General features: G+C 41.8%; 1 protein-coding gene across 1 annotated transcript; it reads left to right on the forward strand.

The window, feature by feature from the left end:
* Positions 1–2,283: 2,283 nt before the first annotated feature.
* On the forward strand, positions 2,284–23,907 carry LOC124118113 (GMP synthase [glutamine-hydrolyzing]-like). The gene is made up of 17 exons (XM_046480198.2): positions 2,284–2,421; positions 3,617–3,714; positions 6,263–6,354; positions 6,954–7,068; positions 8,928–9,025; positions 10,134–10,237; positions 10,719–10,912; positions 12,375–12,540; positions 13,506–13,657; positions 14,897–14,957; positions 15,907–16,019; positions 16,619–16,724; positions 17,560–17,675; positions 19,655–19,780; positions 20,846–20,961; positions 21,565–21,868; positions 23,365–23,907. The coding sequence occupies exons 1-17, from the start codon at positions 2,358–2,360 to the stop codon at positions 23,464–23,466; spliced, it is 2,127 nt and encodes a 708-aa protein (XP_046336154.1). The 5' UTR covers positions 2,284–2,357; the 3' UTR covers positions 23,467–23,907.
* The last annotated feature ends 1,285 nt before the right edge of the window (positions 23,908–25,192 follow it).

Raw genomic sequence — 25,192 nt, forward strand, 5'->3', positions numbered from 1 at the left:
TGTATTAATATTTGATTTTGGGAGGAATTCGGTTACAAAATTCTCAAAATCATGATATCCTTACAACTATTATATCCTTACATATCTATCAAAATATATACCGTCTGTTGACGAGATTGAGTTAGCAATGCCAACAATATTCCAGCATTAGCACTCCACGGAATCCACCCATACAAAAAGCACAAAATTCGTTTAAAGAGATGCTGCCTGACGAAACGGAACCAGGACCTGACCAAATGGTATTTTGTATGTTGTGCGTCTGCTATAATAAAGTTTCGAAATGTGAGGTAAGTATTGCATGATTTTATGTACTTCTTTTTTGACGATTTTGGCCAGGCAATATTGGTGCCATTTTAGCCTGATCTTTGATTTTCTAGTGTGTTATATCTCCATTCTATATATATATAATATTGTGAAGTAACCCTGCGTATTCGATTGGCAAATCAGCAACTTATTTTGAAATTATAAACGGGCATTCCGTCAACCTTGCCAAACTCCACGATGACAGTTACATCATGATCATTTGCCATCACACTTTCTTGTGGAAGTATCGTGGTATTTTTGAGTCCTATAAAGCTCTCGAACCCACACAACACCAGTTTGCAGGGACTAGATGAATAGTGTTTTTAAATATTTAACTTAAATACCCACATGTGTAAAAACTAGTGGGTAACAGAAATTTGAATACCCAGATAGAATAGCTGATACGCAGTGATTTAAAAATGCATGGGTAAAATACCCACAACACCAAAAGCTTATCTGGAGCTCTGAGTCTTATGACTATAACTTTCTTGGGGGACTGACTATACATTAATCTCAGTTACAGTTAAACAGTATGTTCTCCTGACCTAGTCACACACATTTTTTTAAAGTAACTGTGTGAAAAAGTACAAGAATTTGTACTTTACCAAGAGACCTGCGAAGATAGGGGTAGAATAGATCTTCAGCAACCCATGCTTGCCGTAAAAGGCGATTATGCTTGTCGTAAGAGGCGACTAACGGGATCGGGTGATTAGGCTACTGACTTGGTTAATGCATGTCATCATATCCCAATTGCGAAGATCGATGCTCATGATATCAATCACTGGATTGTCTGGTCCAGATCTAATTATATAAAGACCACTGTCATATAGCTGGAATGTTGCCAATAAACAAACAAACAGACTTTACCAAGAAACTAATTATCCCCAAAATAACATTTGTTACATGTGTGCCTTTCAGGCGAGACATTTTAATTAGAAATGGAAAACACACATTTTCTGCGTATAGTTAGGGAAATCGTTATTTCTTAGTTTGACAGACAAAACATTAGTTTGCCCGCGACCAGAATGACTTAAACCCACATATTGCTGGGACGACGAGTTGGGCTTGTCTGGTCGCCTTAAATTTGTCGTTTAACGCCACCCAGCAATGTTCCAGCTATAGGACGCTAGTCGGTAAATAATCGAGTCGGGACCAGACAATCCAGTGATTGACATCATGAGCATCGGTCCACACAATTGGGATACGATGACATGCATCAACCAAGTCAGCGAGCCTCACCACCTGATCCCGTTAGCCGCCTCTTATGACAAACATAGTCGCCTTTTACAGCAAGCATGGGTTGGTGAAGATCTATTCTACCCCGGATCTTTAGGGGTATTGGTCGTCTTCAGAACCTAAGTGAGACTGGTTTATTGCACTGTTGGGCGACCACAGTCTCTCCGTTAACTGTGACGACTGATTGTGGATCACCGGACTTCACATATCGACCAGTGGTTTGCCGGGAACAGTTTTTACTTAACGGTCTTGGTAAATATATATTTTTTTAGCACTTGAAAAACATAAAAGCTTATAAAAGATGTCATTGTTTATCAAAATACTGTCCATTATTGAGGAACGGGTGGCCCAGTCGTCTAAGGCACCGCAATTAGCTGTGCAGAGTTGCGTCCCTTGGGCACGCCAGAAACCTATGATTGAAAGTTCGAGTCCCGCTTCTCCCCGATTATATTTGTACGTTTGTCAGCAACGTTCCCGTGGTAAACGTCTGATACCTGCATCACTTCGGGCTTTCCTCCCACATTCAGCTTTTCAGAGGAGCGTACGTTAAACCTAACTCACCCAATATTGTTCAGATTTTCGGCTCTCCGTGTCATATGTGTAAAATAAGCCTCACTAATAAATAACAATAATTTCAAAAGTGACAGAAACTACTTTCAAAATACCTTGCACTGCATTTGTTTGAAAAGGCATCAAAAGGCGTTTCCATTTTTATCCTAGGAAACTGTTATGTCTAATCTGTCTGAGGAAAGTAGCATATAACAATAACCGGAACCTTGCGGAATTCCCCGACCCGGCGGACATGCGCAATAGGCTTCATGTGTCTTTTCCGCGAAATTTTCACTTGCATGTCCTCGAAGGAAAGAGAGGGCGAAATCACAGGTGAGTTTTGATTTTGTGGATTGCTTGACCACAGTCGAAGATCCAAGTCGTACGTCGACGTTTGCACGTACGCCTTGGGTAAATGTATCTTGCTGATCGGGCAGTTATCCGTTTCCGTAACTGTCAGGACCGATTTGCGAACTTGTAAAATAAACAACGTGCGACAAATCTAAACAGATTAAGTGTCAACAAGATGATTGATGACAGCGCTCTCACATCGCCTTCGCAAGCATTTACTACTTTCTTAACATGAACATTTCAGATGAAGGAAGCATTTGATAGCTTCTTTTGCTTAATTAATGAAAACGAAAAAATTACCTGATATCGGCAATGAAGTGTTCCGAAGGTCACCTGTTTTCGTGGTATTTTTAGACTAATAACCTATTTTTGTGGTACGAGAGTCACCATACTTTACTGCAACATTTTCTGATCGTCTGTCACAATTTCCTTAATTAAATGTATGTATCAGCCATGTGTCAACAAGGTCAGCGTCCACGCAGAGAATTTATTTGTGAAAATATTTTTGTTTTGGCTATAAAACTAGATCTACTTGGTGAATACTTTTCATGTTTTAGAAGTACAAGAAAAATATGTTCATTTTGTGAACAAGGCCCTTTAAAACAACACATCAACTCTACTGGAAGAGATTACATTGTGATAATATCTAACATGTGCTCTGTACACATCCTGCTCACATTGGATATTTCGTTCGGTGGTAGAAACTAACAGTTTTAGTCCACTAGTTCTTATTATGATAACATCTAACAAAACCCTTTAAAATGGAAAATTTCTTCGAGTCGTTATGATACCTTCACTATTGAGCATTTAGGCAAGGACTACAGGACGAGTGCCAATTTCTAACGCTGTCATTTATTGTTAAATTCATTTATTATTTTGACTTTTTAACAGTGGCCATTATGACTTTTTTGTGGCTGGTTTGGCAATGGGTTTATGTCCGTTTTCCCATTTTTGTGGCTGTTTTGAAAACAACCAGTTTAAATGACCGATTTCTCTAATTATGAACAGGACTGTTTTGTTCAGCACCCTCATTTGGGGCAAGGGGTTATCATAACTTTGTTTTGGGAGAAAATAAGTGGTCCTTCCAGTCTTGGTCCAGAGGCCCAGTGACAATGTCTTACGCTGCTGGACTAAAATATTAGTTCAACTCTATTAAAAGTATCTGCTGTATTTTCAGACATCACAATGAATGGGTCCACTGCAAATCATGTGAACGGAGACGTGCATCTTTCGGAGAAGATTGCCATTCTGGATGCAGGAGCACAGTATGGGAAAGTGAGACTGTTTGACAGACATTTTGTATTAAAGTGTCCAGTGTGTCCAAGATCTGGACATAGTTGATAACAGGTTACAACAATTGGTGCAAGCAGTGCAAACCACTCCACTATGGCTGGACAGTGTAATATTATAGCATGATCCTCACCCATTTAATTATTTCATAAGGGTCCTGTGGTGATTCCAGATCATAAGCAACCTATGCTAGTCATAAGAGACAACATTACCAGGCATTTATCTAGACTTGCTCAGAGGACCTGTGAAGATTCCGGGGTAGAATAGGTCTTAAGCAACCCATATTTGCCGTAAAAGGTGACTATGCTTGTCGTAAAAGGCGACTAACGGGATCGGGTGGTCAGGATCCCAATTGCGTGGATCAATGCTCATGATATTAATCACTGGATTGTCTGGTCCAGAGTCGATTATTTACAGACCGCCGTCATATAGCTGGAATATTGCTGAGTGCGGCGTTAAACAACCAACCAACCAACCAACCAACTTGCTCAGAGGCTGGTATATGGCCCCTTGTTTGCAAATGTCGGTAAAACTCCCAGATTGTAATTACAAATTTACCAGTTAATGTTCTGTAGGAATAACTAATGTAATGGCTTTATAGAAGTGACCTGTATTTCACTGACCAATTTGAGCAAAATAAGGATTGTTTCCCAAATTGCCGTCCAAGGACACTTTGTATGGAATCCTGGATATAACGAACTACGATTATTCAGTGATTTTGACACAAAAAGCTGTATACAGGTCAATGACTTGGACCCAAGAAATGTTATAAGTCAGTGGCAAAAGTCAACAAATCACTTAAACAAAGATTCCGGATGCAGTAAAATTTCGAAGTTAAATCAGTACTTTTAAAAAATCGGGCATAGCTTCCGCACACCCGGCTACCCGTCGGGTCTGGGAGCAATACTGCCATCAACTTCATCCCCCATCCCCCAGACACAAGGACAACTGTCACAAGCGTGCAATGTCTGACCTTTCCCCATGTTGAAATATATATTTTTTTTAAATAGCCTTGTACTTACTTACCTTTTGTTGAAAAAAACATTGCAAACATGACATTATTTCAACACATATCCAGGGTTATGGGTTTTTCGGACACTGAAGAAACAGTCATAGTTTTCTCGCTGATCACATGAACAACTGTAAGTGTAAAACTTCTCATTCACTTATTCATAAAGGACAACTTTATCTTAGAATCAAGCCATCATCTGAGTATTTATAATTTCTGTGTGACACCTACCGTTATGGTGCAAGTATTCGTGATTGAAAACGTATGATGTCCGAAAACCTATGATCCGACGATAATAGTATTGTGTCATGAATAATAATAAAGGCATAATTGATGCTGAAAGTTCTGATCGAAAACAGGACAATCCGCGACGGTTCTCCGGAAACACGATATTTTCGGAGTATTTTTTTTAATCTTTGATTATATTTTTACGAGGAAGATGACTCTTTTCGAGGACCACTGTTTTAAAAAACGCGATTTTCAGCGTTTTTGCGGAGATTTCACATTGTTAGATCTAATTATTTACGTATTAAACAAATTGACCAGTCACCGAAGGGACTTCCCGCGCTACATGTATTTCAATTGCGAAAGTGTTATGTTGACATTTAATAGTCAAATTGCCTCAAATATGACTTTAAATGAGTCAAGGTATGGCATTTATGATATGTGTATCCATTCTCTTGCAAATAAAGTTCGTTTCAAGGCGTCAATAGCGGTAATCTGACCGTTGTTGCTGTAAATAACGGTGAGTTGTGCGATCTACCGATCACTTCGCATACGATTTCGCCAAAATTATTATAATTATTGAATAAATTTTTTAATAAAATCTATAAGATATATTGCAAACATAAGTCCAGATAAACAATGAACACCTTTTTATAACCAGATATTATAATAATAGGATTAAATTGCGTACTTCAGTTCGGATTTGTTGACTGGTATTTCCGGTGTTACGTGATCGCGGTGATCAGTTGATTATGTTTTTTTGAGATGGGGGGAAAACAACGTGTCATTGGAAAACTTGAGTTTATTATAAACATAAGTAAATTTTGGGACCATGCTTTACCGCCCGCTATAACCGAGTAAGCGCTATGTTTGACGGGCGCAATAGCGAGAGAACACTCACTGTATATGATGCTGAAAGCTCGGATCGAAAACAGGACAATATGTGTACTGTACATTCTCTCGATTGGCACTAAACTTTATGAGAGCATTTCATCGGGCATTAAAATCGATACCCTGAGTGGAATAATCCCTACTATTTAATCATGAAATTATGACACGTGTGACGGCTTGCTTAGCATTTCTATCGGTCAAAAGTCCAACAACTTAAACAAACCATCGGTCAAATAGAAATTTTATCGGTCTATGACCGGTGAACGACGGCCATCTGAAACCCTGTTATTGCGAACTAAAATCAGTGTTTCCTTTGGCATGTTTAGTTCGTTTTAACCAAAGTTTACTGTAGCTTGAAAATTGCATCATAAAAAAATAAATTTCATGAAGATCAAACCTTTGTTCCAGGTGATCGACAGAAAAGTTCGGGAGTTGAACGTAGAATCTGACATTCTTCCCCTGGATACTCCAGCATTCTCCATTAAAGAAAAGGGCTACAAGTGAGTAGAAGTTGTTCTGGTGATGATATACAAGGTGTACTTACATTGTCTGGGAGTCTTTATAAATATTATGGAACCCTGACAAACATGACAAAAATGGATAAATATTATTTATGAAATATTTCAATGCAGACTATGTCAAATATAAACATGAGATGTTTTTATTCTTAGTAATAAACTTGGGGCCCCCAAATAACACTGGTTGCAGGGTACCCAAGTGTTTGAGTGTTCCCTCGTCACACCAAAAACCTGGGTTCACTTCCCCACATGGTTACCATGTGTAGAACCTACTTTTGTTCCTTGCAGTGATGTGGCGAGAATATTGCAAAAAACGCCATTAAAACTATCACTAACAGGTCATCTATCAGGGATTTATTTATGCCTGCTCAGAGGCTGATATTCAGCCCCAGGTCTGGTGCCAATTGCAGTACAAATTCCCAATTTGGAATTCTAAATTTCCCAATTCATGTAGTTATATTTATAACCAATGTTATATATTTGTCAATTGTGGAGTTTGGGAGTTTTTTGGCAAGACCCTGCAAGTTCTTGGTTTGTGCTGATTCTTCAACTTCTGATGCATCCTGATTGTTGTTTTTCAGAGCCATCATAATATCTGGTGGACCGAATTCTGTGAATGATGACGACGCCCCTCGGTACGATCCTGACATCTTCCATGCTGGTCTGCCAGTGCTGGGCATCTGCTATGGCCTACAGGTGACGATACTTTGATACAGTTACTGTACATACAGCTGATAGTTACCCTGTAAAGTGTTAACATGGACTGTATTTACTCCTCGCAGTCACTGTACATACAGCTGATAGTTACCCTGTAAAGTGTTAACATGGACTGTATTTACTCCTCGCAGTCACTGTACATACAGCTGATAGTTACCCTGTAAAGTGTTAACATGGACTGTATTTACTCCTCGCAGTCACTGTACATACAGCTGATAGTTACCCTGTAAAGTGTTAACATGGACTGTATTTACTCCTCGCAGTTACTGTACATACAGCTGATAGTTACCCTGTAAAGTGTTAACATGGACTGTATTTACTCCTCGCAGTTACTGTACATACAGCTGATAGTTACCCTGTAAAGCGTTAACATGGACTGTATTTACTCCTCGCAGTCACTGTACATACAGCTGATAGTTACCCTGTAAAGCGTTAACATGGACTGTATTTACTCCTCGCAGTCACTGTACATACAGCTGATAGTTACCCTGTAAAGCGTTAACATGGACTGTATTTACTCCTCGCAGTCACTGTACATACAGCTGATAGTTACCCTGTAAAGTGTTAACATGGACTGTATTTACTCCTCGCAGTCACTGTACATACAGCTGATAGTTACCCTGTAAAGCGTTAACATGGACTGTATTTACTCCTCGCAGTCACTGTACATACAGCTGATAGTTACCCTGTAAAGCATTAACATGGACTGTATTTACTCCTCGCAGTCACTGTACATACAGCTGATAGTTACCCTGTAAAGTGTTAACATGGACTGTATTTACTCCTCGCAGTCACTGTACATACAGCTGATAGTTACCCTGTAAAGCGTTAACATGGACTGTATTTACTCCTCGCAGTCACTGTACATACAGCTGATAGTTACCCTGTAAAGTGTTAACATGGACTGTATTTACTCCTCGCAGTTACTGTACATACAGCTGATAGTTACCCTGTAAAGTGTTAACATGGACTGTATTTACTCCTCGCAGTCACTGTACATACAGCTGATAGTTACCCTGTAAAGTGTTAACATGGACTGTATTTACTCCTCGCAGTCAAAAGTACATACAGCTGATAGTTACCCTGTAAAGTGTTAACATGGACTGTATTTACTCCTCGCAGTCACTGTACATACAGCTGATAGTTACCCTGTAAAGCGTTAACATGGACTGTATTTACTCCTCGCAGTCACTGTACATACAGCTGATAGTTACCCTGTAAAGCGTTAACATGGACTGTATTTACTCCTCGCAGTTACTGTACATACAGCTGATAGTTACCCTGTAAAGCGTTAACATGGACTGTATTTACTCCTCGCAGTTACTGTACATACAGCTGATAGTTACCCTGTAAAGTGTTAACATGGACTGTATTTACTCCTCGCAGTCACTGTACATACAGCTGATAGTTACCCTGTAAAGTGTTAACATGGACTGTAATTACTCCTCGCAGTCACTGTACATACAGCTGATAGTTACCCTGTAAAGTGTTAACATGGACTGTATTTACTCCTCGCAGTCACTGTACATACAGCTGATAGTTACCCTGTAAAGTGTTAACATGGACTGTATTTACTCCTCGCAGTCACTGTACATACAGCTGATAGTTACCCTGTAAAGTGTTAACATGGACTGTATTTACTCCTCGCAGTCACTGTACATACAGCTGATAGTTACCCTGTAAAGTGTTAACATGGACTGTATTTACTCCTCGCAGTCACTGTACATACAGCTGATAGTTACCCTGTAAAGTGTTAACATGGACTGTATTTACTCCTCGCACAGGTGAACCAACTATGTGCCTGTTTAGCTGGATTATAATGTGATGAATTGTTTCAGATGCTGAATAAGGAATTCAAGGGAAAGGTTACCAAAACAGATCTTCGTGAGGATGGACAGTTTGATATCACAGTTGAAACAAAGTGCCCTTTGTTCAAGTAAGTGTTGAAACCATGGCTCTGAGGGTGGGTCCAGGGTGTCCGTGGATGACGTTGTTGATGTCCATGTAGCTGATGTTGTTGACGTTCATGTGGATGACATTGTTGACGTTCTTGTGGATGACGTTGTTGATGTTGATGATGTTGTTGACGTTCATGTGAATGACATTGTTGACGTTCATGTGGATGATGTTGTTACCTTCTTGTGGATGACTTTGTTTATGTCCATGTGGATGATATTGTTGATGTCCATGTTGATGATGTTGTTGACGTTCATGTGCATGACGTTACCGGTTGATGTGGATGACGTTGATGTACATGTGGATGATATTGTTGATGTCCATGTTGATGATGTTGTTGACGTTCATGTGGATGACGTTAACGGTTGATGTGGATGACGTTGATGTACATGTGGATGATGTTGATGTCCATGTAGCTGATGTTGTTGACGTTCATGTGGATGATGTTGACATTCATGTGGATGACGTTGTTGATGTCCATGTTGATGATTTTGACGTCCATGTGGCTGGTATTGTTGATGTCCATGTAGCTGATGTTGTTGACGTTCATGTAGCTGTGTTGATGTCCATGTTGATGATTTTGATGTCCATGTTGTTGATGTCCATGAAGCCGATGTTGTTGACGTTCATGTGGATGACGTTCATGTGGCTGGTGTTGTTGACATCCATGTAGCTGATGTTCCTTGTGTTATGTTGTTGACTGGTGTTCCTGGTGTTATGTTGTTGATGTCCATGTAGCTGATGTTGCTGGTGTTCATGTTGTCGAGGGGCGGTCGGGTAGCCTAGTGGTTAAAGCGTTCGCTCGTCACGCCGAAGACCCGGGTTGATTCCCGACATGGGTACAATGTGTGAAGCCCATTTCTGGTGTCCCCTGCTGTGATATTGCTGGAATATTGCTAAAAGCGATGTAAAACCAAACTCACTCACTCACTCACTCAGTCATGTTGTCGATGTCGACGTGGTTGATGTTGCTGGTGTTCATGTTGTTGACGTCCATGTGCCTGATGTTCATGTCGATGTCCATGTGGATGATGTTGTTGACATCCATGTGGCTGGTGTTCATGTCGTTGATGTCCATGTGTTTGCAGGGGCCTGGAGAAGCAGCAGTCAGTGCTTCTGACCCACGGAGACAGCCTCACTGAGACAGCGGAAGGCTTTCAAGTTATTGCCCGGTCTGGCAGCGTCATTGCCGGTGAGTCAGGTTACACTTCAGTGTTTGAATTACGTGTGTAAAAACAATAACATTTTGAAATTTAGTGGGTTCCTGGATGCAAATACCACAGGAGACTCAGGGGTTGATTGGCCCGTGGCCAGTTAAAATTACAAAGGGCTTGCCGAAACGTAAAGTGGAAAGTCAACATTTTACCTGTTCTCTGTGTATGTTCATCTCGGTAAAATGACAACCAGCCACCATTTTGTAATGTTGTGTACAACAACTTCTTTATTTACTCGTTAATCACCATGAAATGAGGCAAATGGAGGAGTGCACGAAAAAAACAAACTTTTATGGGTGAGAAGTTTTGTTGTAGGCCAGTTTGTAGAAGGGCCAATATCTTTTAAAAGGAGCAAGCACTGCTGGATACATACAAATTTGTTGTTAAATCTACCCCGAAATATAACTGAAAAACTGTTCAAAGTAGCAATAAACCAAACTCACCCACTCACTCTTGAAGGTATCGCCAACGAGAAAATGAAGCTGTATGGAGTCCAGTTCCATCCTGAAGTTGACCTGACAGAAAATGGCCGACAGATGTTGCGTAACTTCCTGTTTAATGTGGTGGAGTGCCACGGAGCCTTCACCATGAAGTGCCGGGAGAAGGCCTGTGTCGACTACATCAAGGAAACAGTGGGAGAACACAAAGTCCTGGTGAGTAAAATGTCCGAGGGACCAAAACAATCTTATCATTGCCCGCAAAGAATATATATTTCATAAAATGTCCTTTAGATGATGACACTCTTGGTAAAACAAATTAATGTTGGTTGAATGGCTTCATAAATAAGAGGGACCAAGAATTTATCCTGGAATTTAGATGTAGTGGAATTGCTTACCCTGGTACATATAAAAAAGATCTGACGTGATGTGCATTGATTGTATTTCTTACCAGAACAGAAATGTTACATGAATGTAATGTATATGCTTCAGTTAATAAGTTCAAGATTTCAATACCATCCATACACTTTTGCTTGTGACCCGTGAAGATCTGGGTTAGAATAGGTCTTCAGCAGCCCTGCTTGCTGTAAAAGGTGACTATGCTTGTTGTAAGAATCGACTAAAGGGACCATGTGGTCAGGCTCGCTGACATGGTGGATGCATGTCATCGTATCCCATTTGCGTGGATCGATGCTCATGTTTTCAATCACAGGATTGTCTGGTCCAGACTTGATTATTTACAGACCGTTGTCATAAAGCTGGAATATTGCGGTGTTCGGGGTTAAACAACAAACAACCAACCTTTGCCTGCAAGGGATATTGTTTGCGTCCATTCTGTATTGTATGTTGTTCCCTGTGTGGTGGTACAGACGGCCCTGTCTAAGATGCTGCAGTTCTCTATGCTACGGAACAAATGTGCATCCCATATGCACAAACCTAGAATAAAACGCACAAAAGTATAATAAAATGCATCCCTCCGGAGTGAATGAGTTAGTTGGGTTTAACATTGCTTTTAACAGTATTCCAGTTATATCACGGCGTGTTAGTTTAATGTGGGAGGAAAGTCCGAAGTGATTAAAGTCTCAGACATTTACCACTTCAGTGAAACCCACAAGCCAAGTATGGTGCTGACAAACCTAGAAACATAATTGGGGCGAACCGGGATTCGAACCCACAATCATAGTTTTCTGGCGTGCCCAAGGGACGCAACTCTGCACAGCGAATTGCGGCACCTTAGACGACTGGGCCACCTGTGCCCCAAGCATCCCTTGGGAAGCACAATGATATTTATTGTGCCTACAGGGCATCAAGAGCAGTTATGGGAGTCTGTCATTTCATTCCATTTCTGGTGTCCCCCGTTGTAATATTGCTGGAATATTGCTAAAAGCGCCGTAAAACCATACTCACTCAATTTTGGAGTACTTTATATGTGAGTAACTCTGAAACTTCATACAAAGACTAAAAGAGGTTGCTATTATATATATGTAGTACTCTATGCACTCACTAGGCGATCACCTGATGAAGGAGCAAGAGGTTGCTCTGAAACGTCATACAATGAATAAAAGAAGTTGCTTTCCATAAAAACGTGTCATGTATTCATGTTCTCCCAACTTCTAATTGCCTATCAAAGACTTGATAATTGAAGCACTGTTTAAAGCTGCACCCCTGCCATGTGTAGATGCTGCTGAGCGGGGGAGTGGACTCCACCGTGTGTGCCGCCCTGCTCCACAAGGCCCTGAAGGACGACCAGGTCATCGCTGTACACATCGACAACGGATTCATGCGCAAACACGAAAGTCGTCAAGTCGAAGAGTCTCTGAGTGGCATGGGCCTCAAAGTTCGAGGTAAGAGGGGTTACTGTGAGGTGCAATGTATATGAGATTCTGAAACAAACTGCTGAGATTTATCGGGACTTACTGGCCGATATACAATTCAGGCTGACTTCAAAATTTTGTAAACATGTCCATATGTGGAATAGATATTTCTCAAATCAGGTTATTATTATACCTTGGTAATGTTTTAGTTTTCCAAAGTTGGCTTGTATTGATGCTGGAGAATCAATGTGACAGTTACCATGTGACAGTTACCATGGTTACTGAAGCTATTTTGTCCAAATCAAACATCATGTATCATTTTTTTCTGCATCTGTAAATGATGCATGGTTCATTTGGTTTTTGGTCCTACACAACATGATCAGCTGAAGATCATATCTTTTGTATTGTTTAGCAGTTTTTAGCATTTAACATTTAACATGTTTAATAAGGTTTTAGTGATTTTTGTAAATTTGAAATTTTCAAATTTTTGGTTAAGGTTTTCTTCATGCAACGTGTGTTCACTTTTGTGATTGTGTTTTAAGCTATTATTTAGTGATTTTTCTGCAAAATATTCACTGTTCATTTCGAACTTTAGAGATAGTCAAGGGAGGCATAACTGGAGTGATGAAACCATCACTGCCTGCCCACACTGTTATGCTAATGGACGCGTGAAGATCTGGGGGTAGAATAGGCCTTCAGCAACCCATGCTTGTCGTAAGAGGCGACTAACAGGATCGGGTGGTCAGGCTTGCTGACTTGGTTGATGCATGTCATCTCATCCCAATTGAGTGGATCGATGCTCATGATGTCAATCACTGGATTGTCTGTACCAGATTCTTATCATTTGCAGACTGCTGTCATATAGCTGAAATATTGCTGAGTGCGGCGTTAAACAAGAAACAAACAAACAAAATGTGATGCTAATGTACTTGAGAAGTTATTGTTTTATATTTTCAGCCTAATACGTTATTCTCTGCATGTTTGCTTTTCGTCAGTGGTTCACTCTGCACACACATTTTATAATGGAACTACCTCAGTGCCGATCGACAAATATAACTGCAACTCCCGGAAGCGCCGGACAAACACCCTAAACACCACCACCAACCCCGAAGAGAAGCGAAAAATCATTGGAGATACCTTTATGAAGGTTGGTTGTGTGTGGTGGCCTGTTCCAGGTAGATCAGTTACCACGTTCATTAGGGCTGCAACGAATAAGCTTTGAGGCAAATACAATTTGTATCACGAATATTGGGAAACGAATACGAATATTAATTCAAGAATACAATAACAAGTCAGCAGTTGATGCCTTAGCGACGTCACAGTTAGACACTGATTTTAAGTACATTAGACAGTTCTTTTGATAATGATAGCAATTATCTCTGTAGTTTACCTAGATTCCCGATGGTTAATTCTGACTCGATTGGCGAATGACAAGGGCGACGCCATTTTTGTTTATAAACACTGAAAGTAGTCCCTACTTTACCTTTGATATTTGCATCTCTATCCGCATATGACCTGAACGGATATCGGTTTTATCCATCGGCTTTATCCTGCCGAGAAACCTACCCATTATATGATAAATACAAAATATTTGACATGGTTTGTTAATTATTAATAGATTATAAATTACTATACTGCACTTATCCAGGTGCTAGCATCTACTCAAATGCGACAATGACCAGTGACCACAATACTGTCTAATTAAATAGTATTAGAGTGTTGTCTTTTGAAGAAATCTATGTAAATGCACATGATTGCATGTTCATAAATATTCCATTCTAGTGGCCACGAATAAATAAATTCAATTCATGAATGGATACAGTTTGATTCACCGAATGCGCGAGTGAATCGTAACAGTCCTAACGTTTGTAGATGTTAGTTGTGTGTGGGTGCCCTGTTTTGGGGATCAGTTACCACGTTCATAAATGTTGGTTGCGTTTGGGTGACCTGTTCCAAATGCTTGCCGTAATATACGATTAGCTTGTCAAAAGAGGGGACTAACGGGATCTGGTGGTCAGGCTCGCTGACTTGGCTGATGCATGTCATCTTATCCCAATTGTTTGGATCGATGCTCACGATGTCAATCACTGGATTGTCTGGCCCAGACTCGATTATTTAGAGACCGCCGTCATATAGCTGGACTATTGCCGTAAAAGGCGACTATGCTTGTCGTAAAAGGCGACTAACGGGATCGGGTGGTCAGGCTCCCTGATTTGTTTGATGCATGTCATCGATCCCAATTGCGTGGATCGATGCTCATGATATTAATCACTGGATTGTCTGGTCCAGACTCGATTATTTAGAGACCGCCGTCATATAGCTGGACTATTGCTGAGTATGGTGTTAAACAACAAACATACAAACAATCTTACCTTTTATTCTTCAGGTAGCTAACGAGGTGATAGAGGAGCTAAAACTAAAACCGGAAGAAGTGTTTTTGGGACAAGGTAAACTGTTTTTGTGATTTTTTAGGAAGATTGTTTAGCTGTGTCCAATAACATCACATATATAGGTTACTAACAGTGTCCTTGTTTGCACAGAATTGATTCTTCTCTTTGGTGTTTTATCTGTTTTCTAAACAAGTGCCCACATTGTGTTTACTGCTGGGAGAGCTCCTAACTGATCGTCCACACCTGAACGGGGGCGGTCGGGTAGCCTAGTGGTTAAAGCGTTCGCTCGTCACGGCGAAGACCTGGGTTCGATTCCCGACATGGGTACAATGTGTGAAGCCCATTTCTGGTGTCCCCCGCCGTGATATTGCTGGAATATTGCTAAAAGCGGCGTAAAACCATACGCACTCACTCACTCACTCACTCCACACCTAAACGGGGGCACAGGTGGCCCAGTCGTCTAAAGCGCAGCGATTTGCTGTGCAGAGTTGCGTCCCTTGGGCGCGCCAGAAACCTATGATTGTTGGTTCGAATCTCGGTTCACCCCGATTATGTTTCTAGGTTTGTCAGCACCATACCCGTTCTCGTGGGTTTCACCGGAGTGGTAAACATCTGAGACCTGCATCAATTCGGGCTTTCCTCCCACATTAAGCTGACACACCACGATATAACTGTAATACTGTTAAAAGCGGCGTTAAACCCAACTCACTCACTCACTCCAAAACGTGAACATGCTAATGGCATTGTAAGGTATGTGTTTCAGGGAATTATGAAATCCTGTTCAGAAGCCATTTTCTGGCTGTAAGACTGCAGCATATGTCTGTAAAAGTTTCCAAGTTATTTAATTATAATGTGAACTAACGTTTGGCATTGCAGAGGTGACTTGTATCTCGTTGATAAACAGGTCCAGAAAATAAGAATTGAAATAATTCCTTTTTTTCATGTCAATTTACCTACCAAGGGCACCAAGTTTGGAATCCTATTTAACCCCTGGTCGTTTGTTCAGGCACCTTACGTCCAGACCTGATTGAGAGTGCCTCCGAGCTGGCAAGTGGAAAAGCTGATGCTATCAAGACACACCACAATGATACTGATCTAGTCCGCCAACTCCGGAAACAGGTACCTATTATCGTCTTTGTACATGAATGATGCCTAGGGCCTCGCTGCCAATGGGAGAGAATAGGTCCCCAACAACTGATGCGAGTCTACAGAGGAGACAAAAATGGTTTGGGTTGATCAGACCTTGAGACTTGTTGACTACATGATGTTGTACGTGACTTGGGAGATTGCTCTTGATGTCAGTGTGATCAATCGCTGGATTGTCTGGTCCAGGCTTGTTTACAGGCCACTATCATATAGCTGGAATACTGCTGGATGTGGTGTTAAGCATTAAACAACAAGCCAATAAGTGATGCAGGTGATTTCTTTTGATGTATATCTCCTCAACGGAACCGATCTGTATCCTAGGTCTAAGACTGAGTAGCGTAGGTAAGCCCACTGTTTATATGTGATTGATCGTCATGCCAAAAAGGTACAGTGTCCACCATCCATGATTGACTGAGTCATGCTGAAGACTGTGCTTGATATCCTGTTTGTATGCTTGGTGTAACCCCCACCCCACCCCCACTCCCTCCACTCCTGCCCCACCCACACCCATACTGCTGTCTGCTGTGTGACAATGGCTCCATGATCAGTGAGTGTCTTGTGTTGTATTTCAGGGTAGAGTAGTGGAGCCTTTAAAAGATTTTCACAAAGACGAGGTGCGAAATATTGGTCGAGACCTTGGATTGCCAGATGAACTCGTCAACAGACATCCGTTTCCCGGTGAGTCAGGCTGTCATGTGATCACTGCTGCATGCATTTTAACAAACTTAACACCCGTTGTTTCATCCTGGCGACTTCCATTTCAGATTACGTTTGAAAAATATGTTGACACAGTTCTCGATTAAAATTTTGAAAACTGAACAAACGAACATTCCGGAATGCCTAATATATGGCTGGGATTGTAAAGCAGTGCTTCCCACATACTGTTTAATGCCTCCTCCGTTCAAATGTTAATCCCACCGAAGCAAGAGATAGACGATAATTTTGACGAATGAGTCGTACGGGTCGTAACTGTCGTTCGGAATACCCTGTGTTGATGTTTTTGAGGTTTCATGATTAGGAAACACATTCCGACTGTCACTTTCATGATCTGGTAAGCGACGCCCTGATTGGTTGGAAGAAAGGTCGTTCTGACGTGACCCTAATGGGATGTCCTCAGATCTCTGTTTAGCGATAGCGAGAACTAGGATCTGATTTTAATGAGATTGAAGTAATGAATACTATATTGTTGCAGGATCCACCTGGTCGGGCTCGCTGACTTGGTTGATACATGTCATCGTATCCCAATTGCGTGAATCAATGCTCATGATGTCAATCACTGGATTGTCTGGTCCAGACTCGATTATTTACAGACCACTGTCATATAGCTGGAAGGTTGCTGAGTGCGGCGTAAACAACAAACAAACAAACAAACTATCTATCTTGTTGTTTTACTACCCTTTGCGGAGATGAAACGAGTGAAGTACATTTCTGGCATGCACTTGCTGGAATCTTACTTCAATCTTGCTAACCACTGTGTGAAAACATCCTCACTAATACTTTTGTGATGTTCCAGGACCAGGGCTAGCCATCCGAGTTATATGTGCCGACGAGCCCTACATGGAGAAGGACTTCGCTGAAACCAACATCCTGCTGAAGATCATCGTGGACTTTGCCACTGCACTGAAGACAGTGAGTGAAGATTGCATCAATTCAATAAGGCAGCATGATGTTACAATAGCGTTAGAATTTGGCACTGGTCCTGTAGTCCTTGAAAACTGCCCAATAGTGAAGGTATCATAAGGACTAGTAGAAATTTGCCATTTTTAGGGTTTTCGCTATATGTTATCATTATAAGGACTAATGGACTGAAACTGTTAGTTTCTACCACTGGCTACAATGAACCATAAATGACACTTTAGTGTGGATGATGTTACAGATGGGTTCTTGGACATTGACCTGATTTTCGTCCCAAACGTCTTTTACAAATTTGGTAATAGTGTGATCAGAGTAACCCTCGACAACGCCCCAATGCCATTTGTCTTTTGCAAACTCACTGCTAATTATCAATCCCTGTCATTTTACAAGTTATTTTCATTTTCTTCTTACTTTATTGATTTAACACTTCCATTGGGGCCAATTTCTTACTCTGCATATCAAGATCACATATTAAGTATCGTTACACTTATCATGTCTCACCCCTGGGGATTTGGGGTTATATGCTGGTCGTAAGAGGAGATTTGATAGCGTGGGTGGTGAGGCTCGGTGGTTGATAGGGAGTCATCATTCCCCGAACACAGGGATTGTTTCTCACAATATCTGTCTCTGGATCACCTGGTCTGATTATTTACAGGCCGTTGTTAAATAGCTGGAATAGGCCTATTGCTGAGTGAGGCATTAAACAACAAACAAACAAGACATGTTGTATTATGACTGAAATATCGCTACGTGAGACTGATGCTGTACTGGTGTGACATCCCTATGTTGAGGGGCAGGGTAGTCTCATGGTTAAAACTTTTGCTTGTCACACTGGTTCCCTACATGGGCACAATGTGTGAAGCCTATTTCTGGTGTCCCCTGACATGATATTCCTGGAATATTGCTAAAAGTGGTGTAAGACCATGCTCGCACACTCGCTCACTCGATCGCTCACTCAAGCTCTCAACCACTCACTCAACCACTCACTCACTCAAGCACTCACTCAATCAACCACTCACTCACTCAGTCACTCACTCACTCAGTCACTCAGTCAACCACTCAGTCAACCACTCACTCACTCAGTCAACCACTCACTCACTCAGTCAACCACTCACTCAGTCAACCACTCCCTCACTCAGTCAACCACTCAGTCACTCACTCAGTCAACCACTCAGTCACTCACTCAATCACTCACTCACTCAACCACTCACTCACTCAACCACTCACTCACTCAACCACTAACTCACTCAACCACTCACAGGCCACGGCCTTAGGGCCAGAAAGTTGCTAAGTGCAGTGTTTAACAAAGAAACAAACAAACAAGACATGTTGTATTATGACTGAAATATCGCTACGTGAGACTGATGCTGTACTGGTGTGACATCCCACTGTTGAGGGGCGGGGTAGTCTCATGGTTAAAACTTTTGCTTGTCACACTGGTTCTCTACATGGGCACAATGTGTGAAGCCTATTTCTGGTGTCCCCTGACATGATATTCCTGGAATATTGCTAAAAGTGGTGTAAGACCATGCTCGCACACTCGCTCACTCGATCGCTCACTCAAGCTCTCAACCACTCACTCAACCACTCACTCACTCAACCACTCACTCACTCAGTCAACCACTCAGTCAACCACTCACTCACTCACTCACTCAGTCAACCACTCACTCAGTCACTCACTCAACCACTCAGTCACTCACTCAACCACTCACTCACTCAACCACTCACTCAACCACTCACTCACTCAACCACTCAACCACTCAGTCAACCACTCAGTCAACCACTCACTCAACCACTCAACCACTCACTCACTCAACCACTCACTCACTCAACCACTCACTCACTCACTCACTCACTCTCTCTCTCACAGGCCACGGCCTTAGGGCCAGAAAGCTGCTAAGTGCAGTGTTTAACAAAGAAACAAACAAACAAGTACCAATATGATAATAATACAAATGTTGTTGTGTGTGCAGCCCCACTCCCTCCTGAACAAGGTGAAGAACTGCATGGTTCAGCATGAGCAGGACCGCCTCGAGGTCATCACGGCCAAAGCCCAGCTGACAGCCACTCTCTTGCCCATCAAGACTGTCGGAGTACAGGTAACACATCACATCACCTCACCTCACCTCACCTCACCTCACCTCACCTCGGTGGGACCAGGGTTAGAATAGGTCCATTGTCAATACTCTACAGGTTTGTAACACTACGTCCCTCCATGATCACCCAAGTATAAGATAAGATATGTTGTCACCATTTTTAACCAACGAATCAGCTATTGAAATCAGCATATGCCCTGATCAATGAGTGTTCAGATTGTATCGTCAATATTTCTCCTTCAAAATGCGTCGGATCAGGCAACAGTAGGGTTTGCGTAAAGTTCACGCCAGGAATAGGTCTCATTTGACTTAGCATTCATGGAGGATGGAGGAACATGGTGTGGGCAAGTTATGAAGTACTGACAATGGAATAGGTCTCTCTATTGTTTGCCATCAGAGGCGACTACTTTCAATCAGGTGGTCAGGCTTAGTGACATTGTTGGCTTGTCCCTGTTCCCTGGGTAGAGCGGAAGGTCCGGGGTTTGATCCCCGACCGCGCCATACCAAAAGACGTTAAAAGATGGTACTTGTTGTTACCATGTCTGGCGCTCGGCATTAAGGGGCTAAAACAAGGACTGGTCGGCTCGGAGTCAGTATACTGTGTCTGAGTGGGGTATTCATGTTAAACTGCAGCATGGTATCTCAGTGAGCTAGAACTATAAATCGACATCAGTCCGGACTAGTACAAGCAGGCGCACGCACACGCACACGCACACGCACCTCACCTGTTCCCAGGTTTGTCCGCCCAAGTCTGTATGACCTGCAGACTGCTGTCATCTGACTGCAATATTGATGACTGGTATAAAACAAGAAACTAGTCTCACGTGACCCGCTCACTTCTTATGCGCAGTCGGGTACTTATGAGTCGGGAATTATCTTCAGGACCAGAATACTTCCAATTAATACATTCGTTAATAGTGAGTTTGACTTTTAATGAACATTTACAGTGGGACATTTAAATATTAATGAACACATTAGTGTGATTATCATGAATAGCCGTCTATTTATGAATGAATTTCGTTCATCGAGATATCTGTCTTTTCATGTTCATGAATACATTTCCTGCAGGGAGACAGTCGGACGTACAGTTACGTGGCAGCCATTTCCTCGGACACGCGGCCGGATTGGGGGGACTTGATGAGCCTTGCTAAGATGATACCACGAATCTGCCACAGTATTAATAGGTGAGCCTTGCTAAGATGATACCACGAATCTGCCACAGTATTAATAGGTGAGCCTTGCTAAGATGGTACCACGAATCTGCCACAGTATTAATAGGTGAGCCTTGCTAAGATGGTACCACGAATCTGCCACAGTATTAATAGGTGAGCCTTGCTAAGATGATACCACGAATCTGCCACAGTATTAATAGGTGAGCCTTGCTAAGATGATACAACGAATCTGCAACAGTATTGATAGGTGAGCCTTGCTAAGATGGTACCACGAATCTGCAACAGTATTAAGAGGTGTTCCTTACTAAGATAATACCACGAATCTGCCACAGTATTAATAGCTGATCCTTGCTAAGATGATATAAGCTGACAGCTGAACAGGGGATAAAACAAGGGAAGGTTGGCTTTGAGTCTACAAAGTCTAAGTGGTGTATCCATGTTAAAACTGAGGCATGGTATAGTTGGCTAGTACTATCAAACTGGGATTAGTTCGGACTGTTCCAAGCAGAGACACACACTCATGCATCTTGAATTTCCTATTTCATCTCACCTCACGCTACAACTGTATGAGATTAATCAATGCCTTGAATACTAAGATGACTTCTTAAATTCCAGAGTTGTATATACCTTTGGAGAATCCGTCAAACACCCAATTGAAGATGTCACCCCGACATTTTTATCCGAGGGTGTTTTGAGTACATTACGACAAGTAGATCACCTAGCAACCAAGACCCTTCACGACGCGGGGGAAACGGGGACGATCAGCCAGATGCCAGTTATAATCACCCCCCTGCACTTCGACAGGGACCCCACCTCACACCACCCCTCGTGTCAGCGATCTGTTGTCATACGGACATTTGTTACAAATGATTTCATGACAGGGGTCCCAGCCACACCTGGAAAACAGCTGACAACAAAGGTGAGGGTCTTCTTGTTTGGGTGACTAATATGATAACCATACTCACTCACTTGAAAAATTACCAGCCCCTCCCTAAATTTTGTCAGTCCCACCTTTTGGGGGCACGGGTGGCCCAGTCGTCTAAGGCGCTGCGATTTGCTGTGCAGAGTTGCGTCCCTTGGACACGCCAGAAACCTATAATTGTGGGTTTGAATCCCGGTTTGCCCCGATTATGTTTCTAGGTTTGTCAGCACCATACCCGTGCTCGTGGGTTTCACCGAAGTGGTAAACGTCCAAGACCTGCATCACTTCAGGCTTTCCTCCCACATTAAGCTGACACGCCGTGATATAACAGGAATAATGTTAAAAGTGGCGTTAAACCAAGTCACTCACTCAGTCCCACCTTGTACCTTGTTTCAATTCTTTCAACATCTTCAGTGCTGAGTACGTTCATGGCTGACAAAATCAATGATGCTATCTCTGAAGTAACTGAGTGAGATTTACACGTGATTCACACAAAGTTCTATCACAATTTTCTCTTTTTCCCTGGGATATTTCACTTTGGTTCAAGACTACTTTACAGATTATCGCCAATGTTTTGTTCAACAAGAAACATTTATAAGGTACTTTATTTGCCGGTCCACAGGGACTGACGGTCACATGAATTACCGGTCCAAGCCTAATTTTGCCGGTAAACAACTTGTAATTACGGGTAAACAGGAACACTGAATATTTCAAGCCTTCTTGTCTGCTTGCTTCCAAGTAAAGTGAAACGGACTAGCTATGCCATGTTGAGGGTATGGATGTCATGGGGAGTTAGTTCATTGGTGCTTGAATATGCTGTGCAGATTTTTGTCCCTCGCGACTAATACATGAACTCTGCTGCTGTGAATAATGCACAAAAGCACTACCCCTTCGTTAACTTAGATTCTGTTTCAAACTGTGGGCTGTGGGTGGCCCAGTTGTCGAAGGTGCCACAATTCACTGTGCAGAGTTGCTCCCCTTGGGCACACCAGAACCCGAATCTGGGGGGTTGAATCCCAGTCTGCCCTGATTATGTTTCTAGGTTTTTAAGCGCCACACCTGTGATCGAGGGATTCATCAAAGTGGTAAACATCTTAGACTTGCATCACGTGGTCTTTCCTCCTACGTGAAGCTGACAAGCCGTGATATGACTGGAATAATGTTAAAAGCGTTAAACTCCACTCGCTCGCTTGCTCGCTCACTCACTCACTCACTGGAATAATGTTAAAAGCGCTAAACCCGACCTCATTCACTCACTGGAATAATGTTAAAAGCATTAAACCCGACCTCATTCACTCACTGGAATAATGTTAAAAGCGTTAAAACCAACCTCACTCACACACTCACTCACTCACTCACTGGAATGACGTTAAAAGCGTTAAACCCAACCTCACTCACTCACTCACTCACTCAAATTCAGCTTGTGTGTGGGTCACATGATTTCCTGTTCCGATGTAACTGATTAGCTGACCTTCATGTTTCTTCTCCGGCAGGTTGTGGAGGACATGGTGACGTCTATACTCACAGTGCCCGGGATCTCCCGCGTCATGTACGACCTGACGCCCAAACCCCCGGGGACCACAGAATGGGAGTGATCAGCTGATGTCGGCATTATTTATTGTGGACTTGCTGTCTGTATTATCATGTTTTATTAAACTAGACAACAGACTTTGGGATTATGGTACTAGGGTTTATAGTTAACCAGCATCAAACGTCTACAAGTTTGTGTTTGCTGATCAGGAGAACTGATGCAGCAGTCAAGGTATTTCCTGAAGGGAGATAACTCTCGGCAAACTGAAGGGAGATAACTCTCGGCAAACTGAGGGGAGATAACTCTCAGCAAACTGGTGAACACATTGGAAACCTTGGTCCCTTTTGTCCCCACTCAGCATTTAGTGTTCTTACAATACCCGGGGGCATGGGTGGCCCAGTCAGCTAAGGCGCCGTGATTTGCTGTACAGAGTTGCATCCCTTGGGCATGCCAGAAACCTATGATTGTGGGTTCGAATCCCGGTTCGATGAGATTGTTTCTAGGTTTGTCAGCACCATATCCGTGCTCGTGGGTTTCACCGAAGTGGTAACATCTGAGACCTGCATCACTTCGGGCTTTCCTCCCACATTAAGCTGACATGCCGTGATATGACTGGAATACTGTTAAAAGCGGCGTTAAACCCAACTCACTCACTCACTCACTATGCCTGTGTGAAGGCATGTTTAGACGAATGATTGACAGACTGTGTGCCTATTTTCAGTATTTCATCGGCTGACATTTTGAAATGTGTCGGCAGACACAAATTAGAAAAATGTCACAAAGGATGCTTTTTTATGGATAAATGTATTTATGATGAATACTGTTGTTAGGGTGGAGAGTTGTCTCCCTTTCACCACATCTTGTTACCTTCTTTTATTGAACAATTGAGGGTCAGGAAGCACTTGTTTCATTGTTGCATTGTTGAGCCATTATGGAATCCGACTTCCACTGTTTGCCATCTGCAGTCTTGTAGAAACCCACAAAGTAATATGGTAGAAAGTAATCCATCAAGGCAACATATTGTAACTAACGCAAGATTTATCACAGTCTGTGAGTCATATATGCTTTGTTACAGCAATAAAGGGAAGTAATTCTGATTGCACGGAATTACCTTCCTTCCGAGGGTCAAAAACAAGACAACATATTAAAAATGTTACAGAAACATGACTGTATTGAGAATTTTATTCATGTGAGGCTAAAAAAAATAAATCTTCGTTCTCAGGCGCAGCATCATAAAGTCGGTCGCATGTTTCTTTTTTTAAATATTTTATTTCTATTTTCAGAAATATATTAAAATCCTAATACTTAAAAACAATGCAATCCAATATAGCATGCAGTTACTTAACTGCACATCTCGTGTTATGTTAATGAGGACATGCTTGTTTATGTAGGGAGGCCCTTTCCCAGGTTGATGGTACACAACTGTTTATTTGGGTACATACTTGTTTGAACAAGCATAAAAAAAAATGACACTGCCCGCCCATACTATTTTTTCAAAAGTCATTGCTTGAGAACCAATTTTTATTTTTTTAAAAACCTTATAAAGAGGTGTTTACATTTTCCTGACTAAATATTTACTTAATGCAGATATATGCATGTATGTCTAGTTTGTAAAATCTTGAAACACCTTTCTGATAAGATTGTCACACACTAGACTTTTTGTATCAACGTGTGGGATACTGAAATTTTTGTTATTGCTCTTAACTTAACAACTTGGTTTACTGATTTAATTGTTTCATGTTACCAATTTCACCAATACAAGGACTTTTGTGTAAGTTGATGACAGCATT

The sequence above is a fragment of the Haliotis rufescens genome, unplaced genomic scaffold (genome assembly GCF_023055435.1).
Source record: "Haliotis rufescens isolate VD_foot unplaced genomic scaffold, xgHalRufe1.0.p SCAF_13, whole genome shotgun sequence".
Taxonomy (NCBI): Eukaryota; Metazoa; Mollusca; class Gastropoda; order Lepetellida; family Haliotidae; genus Haliotis; species Haliotis rufescens.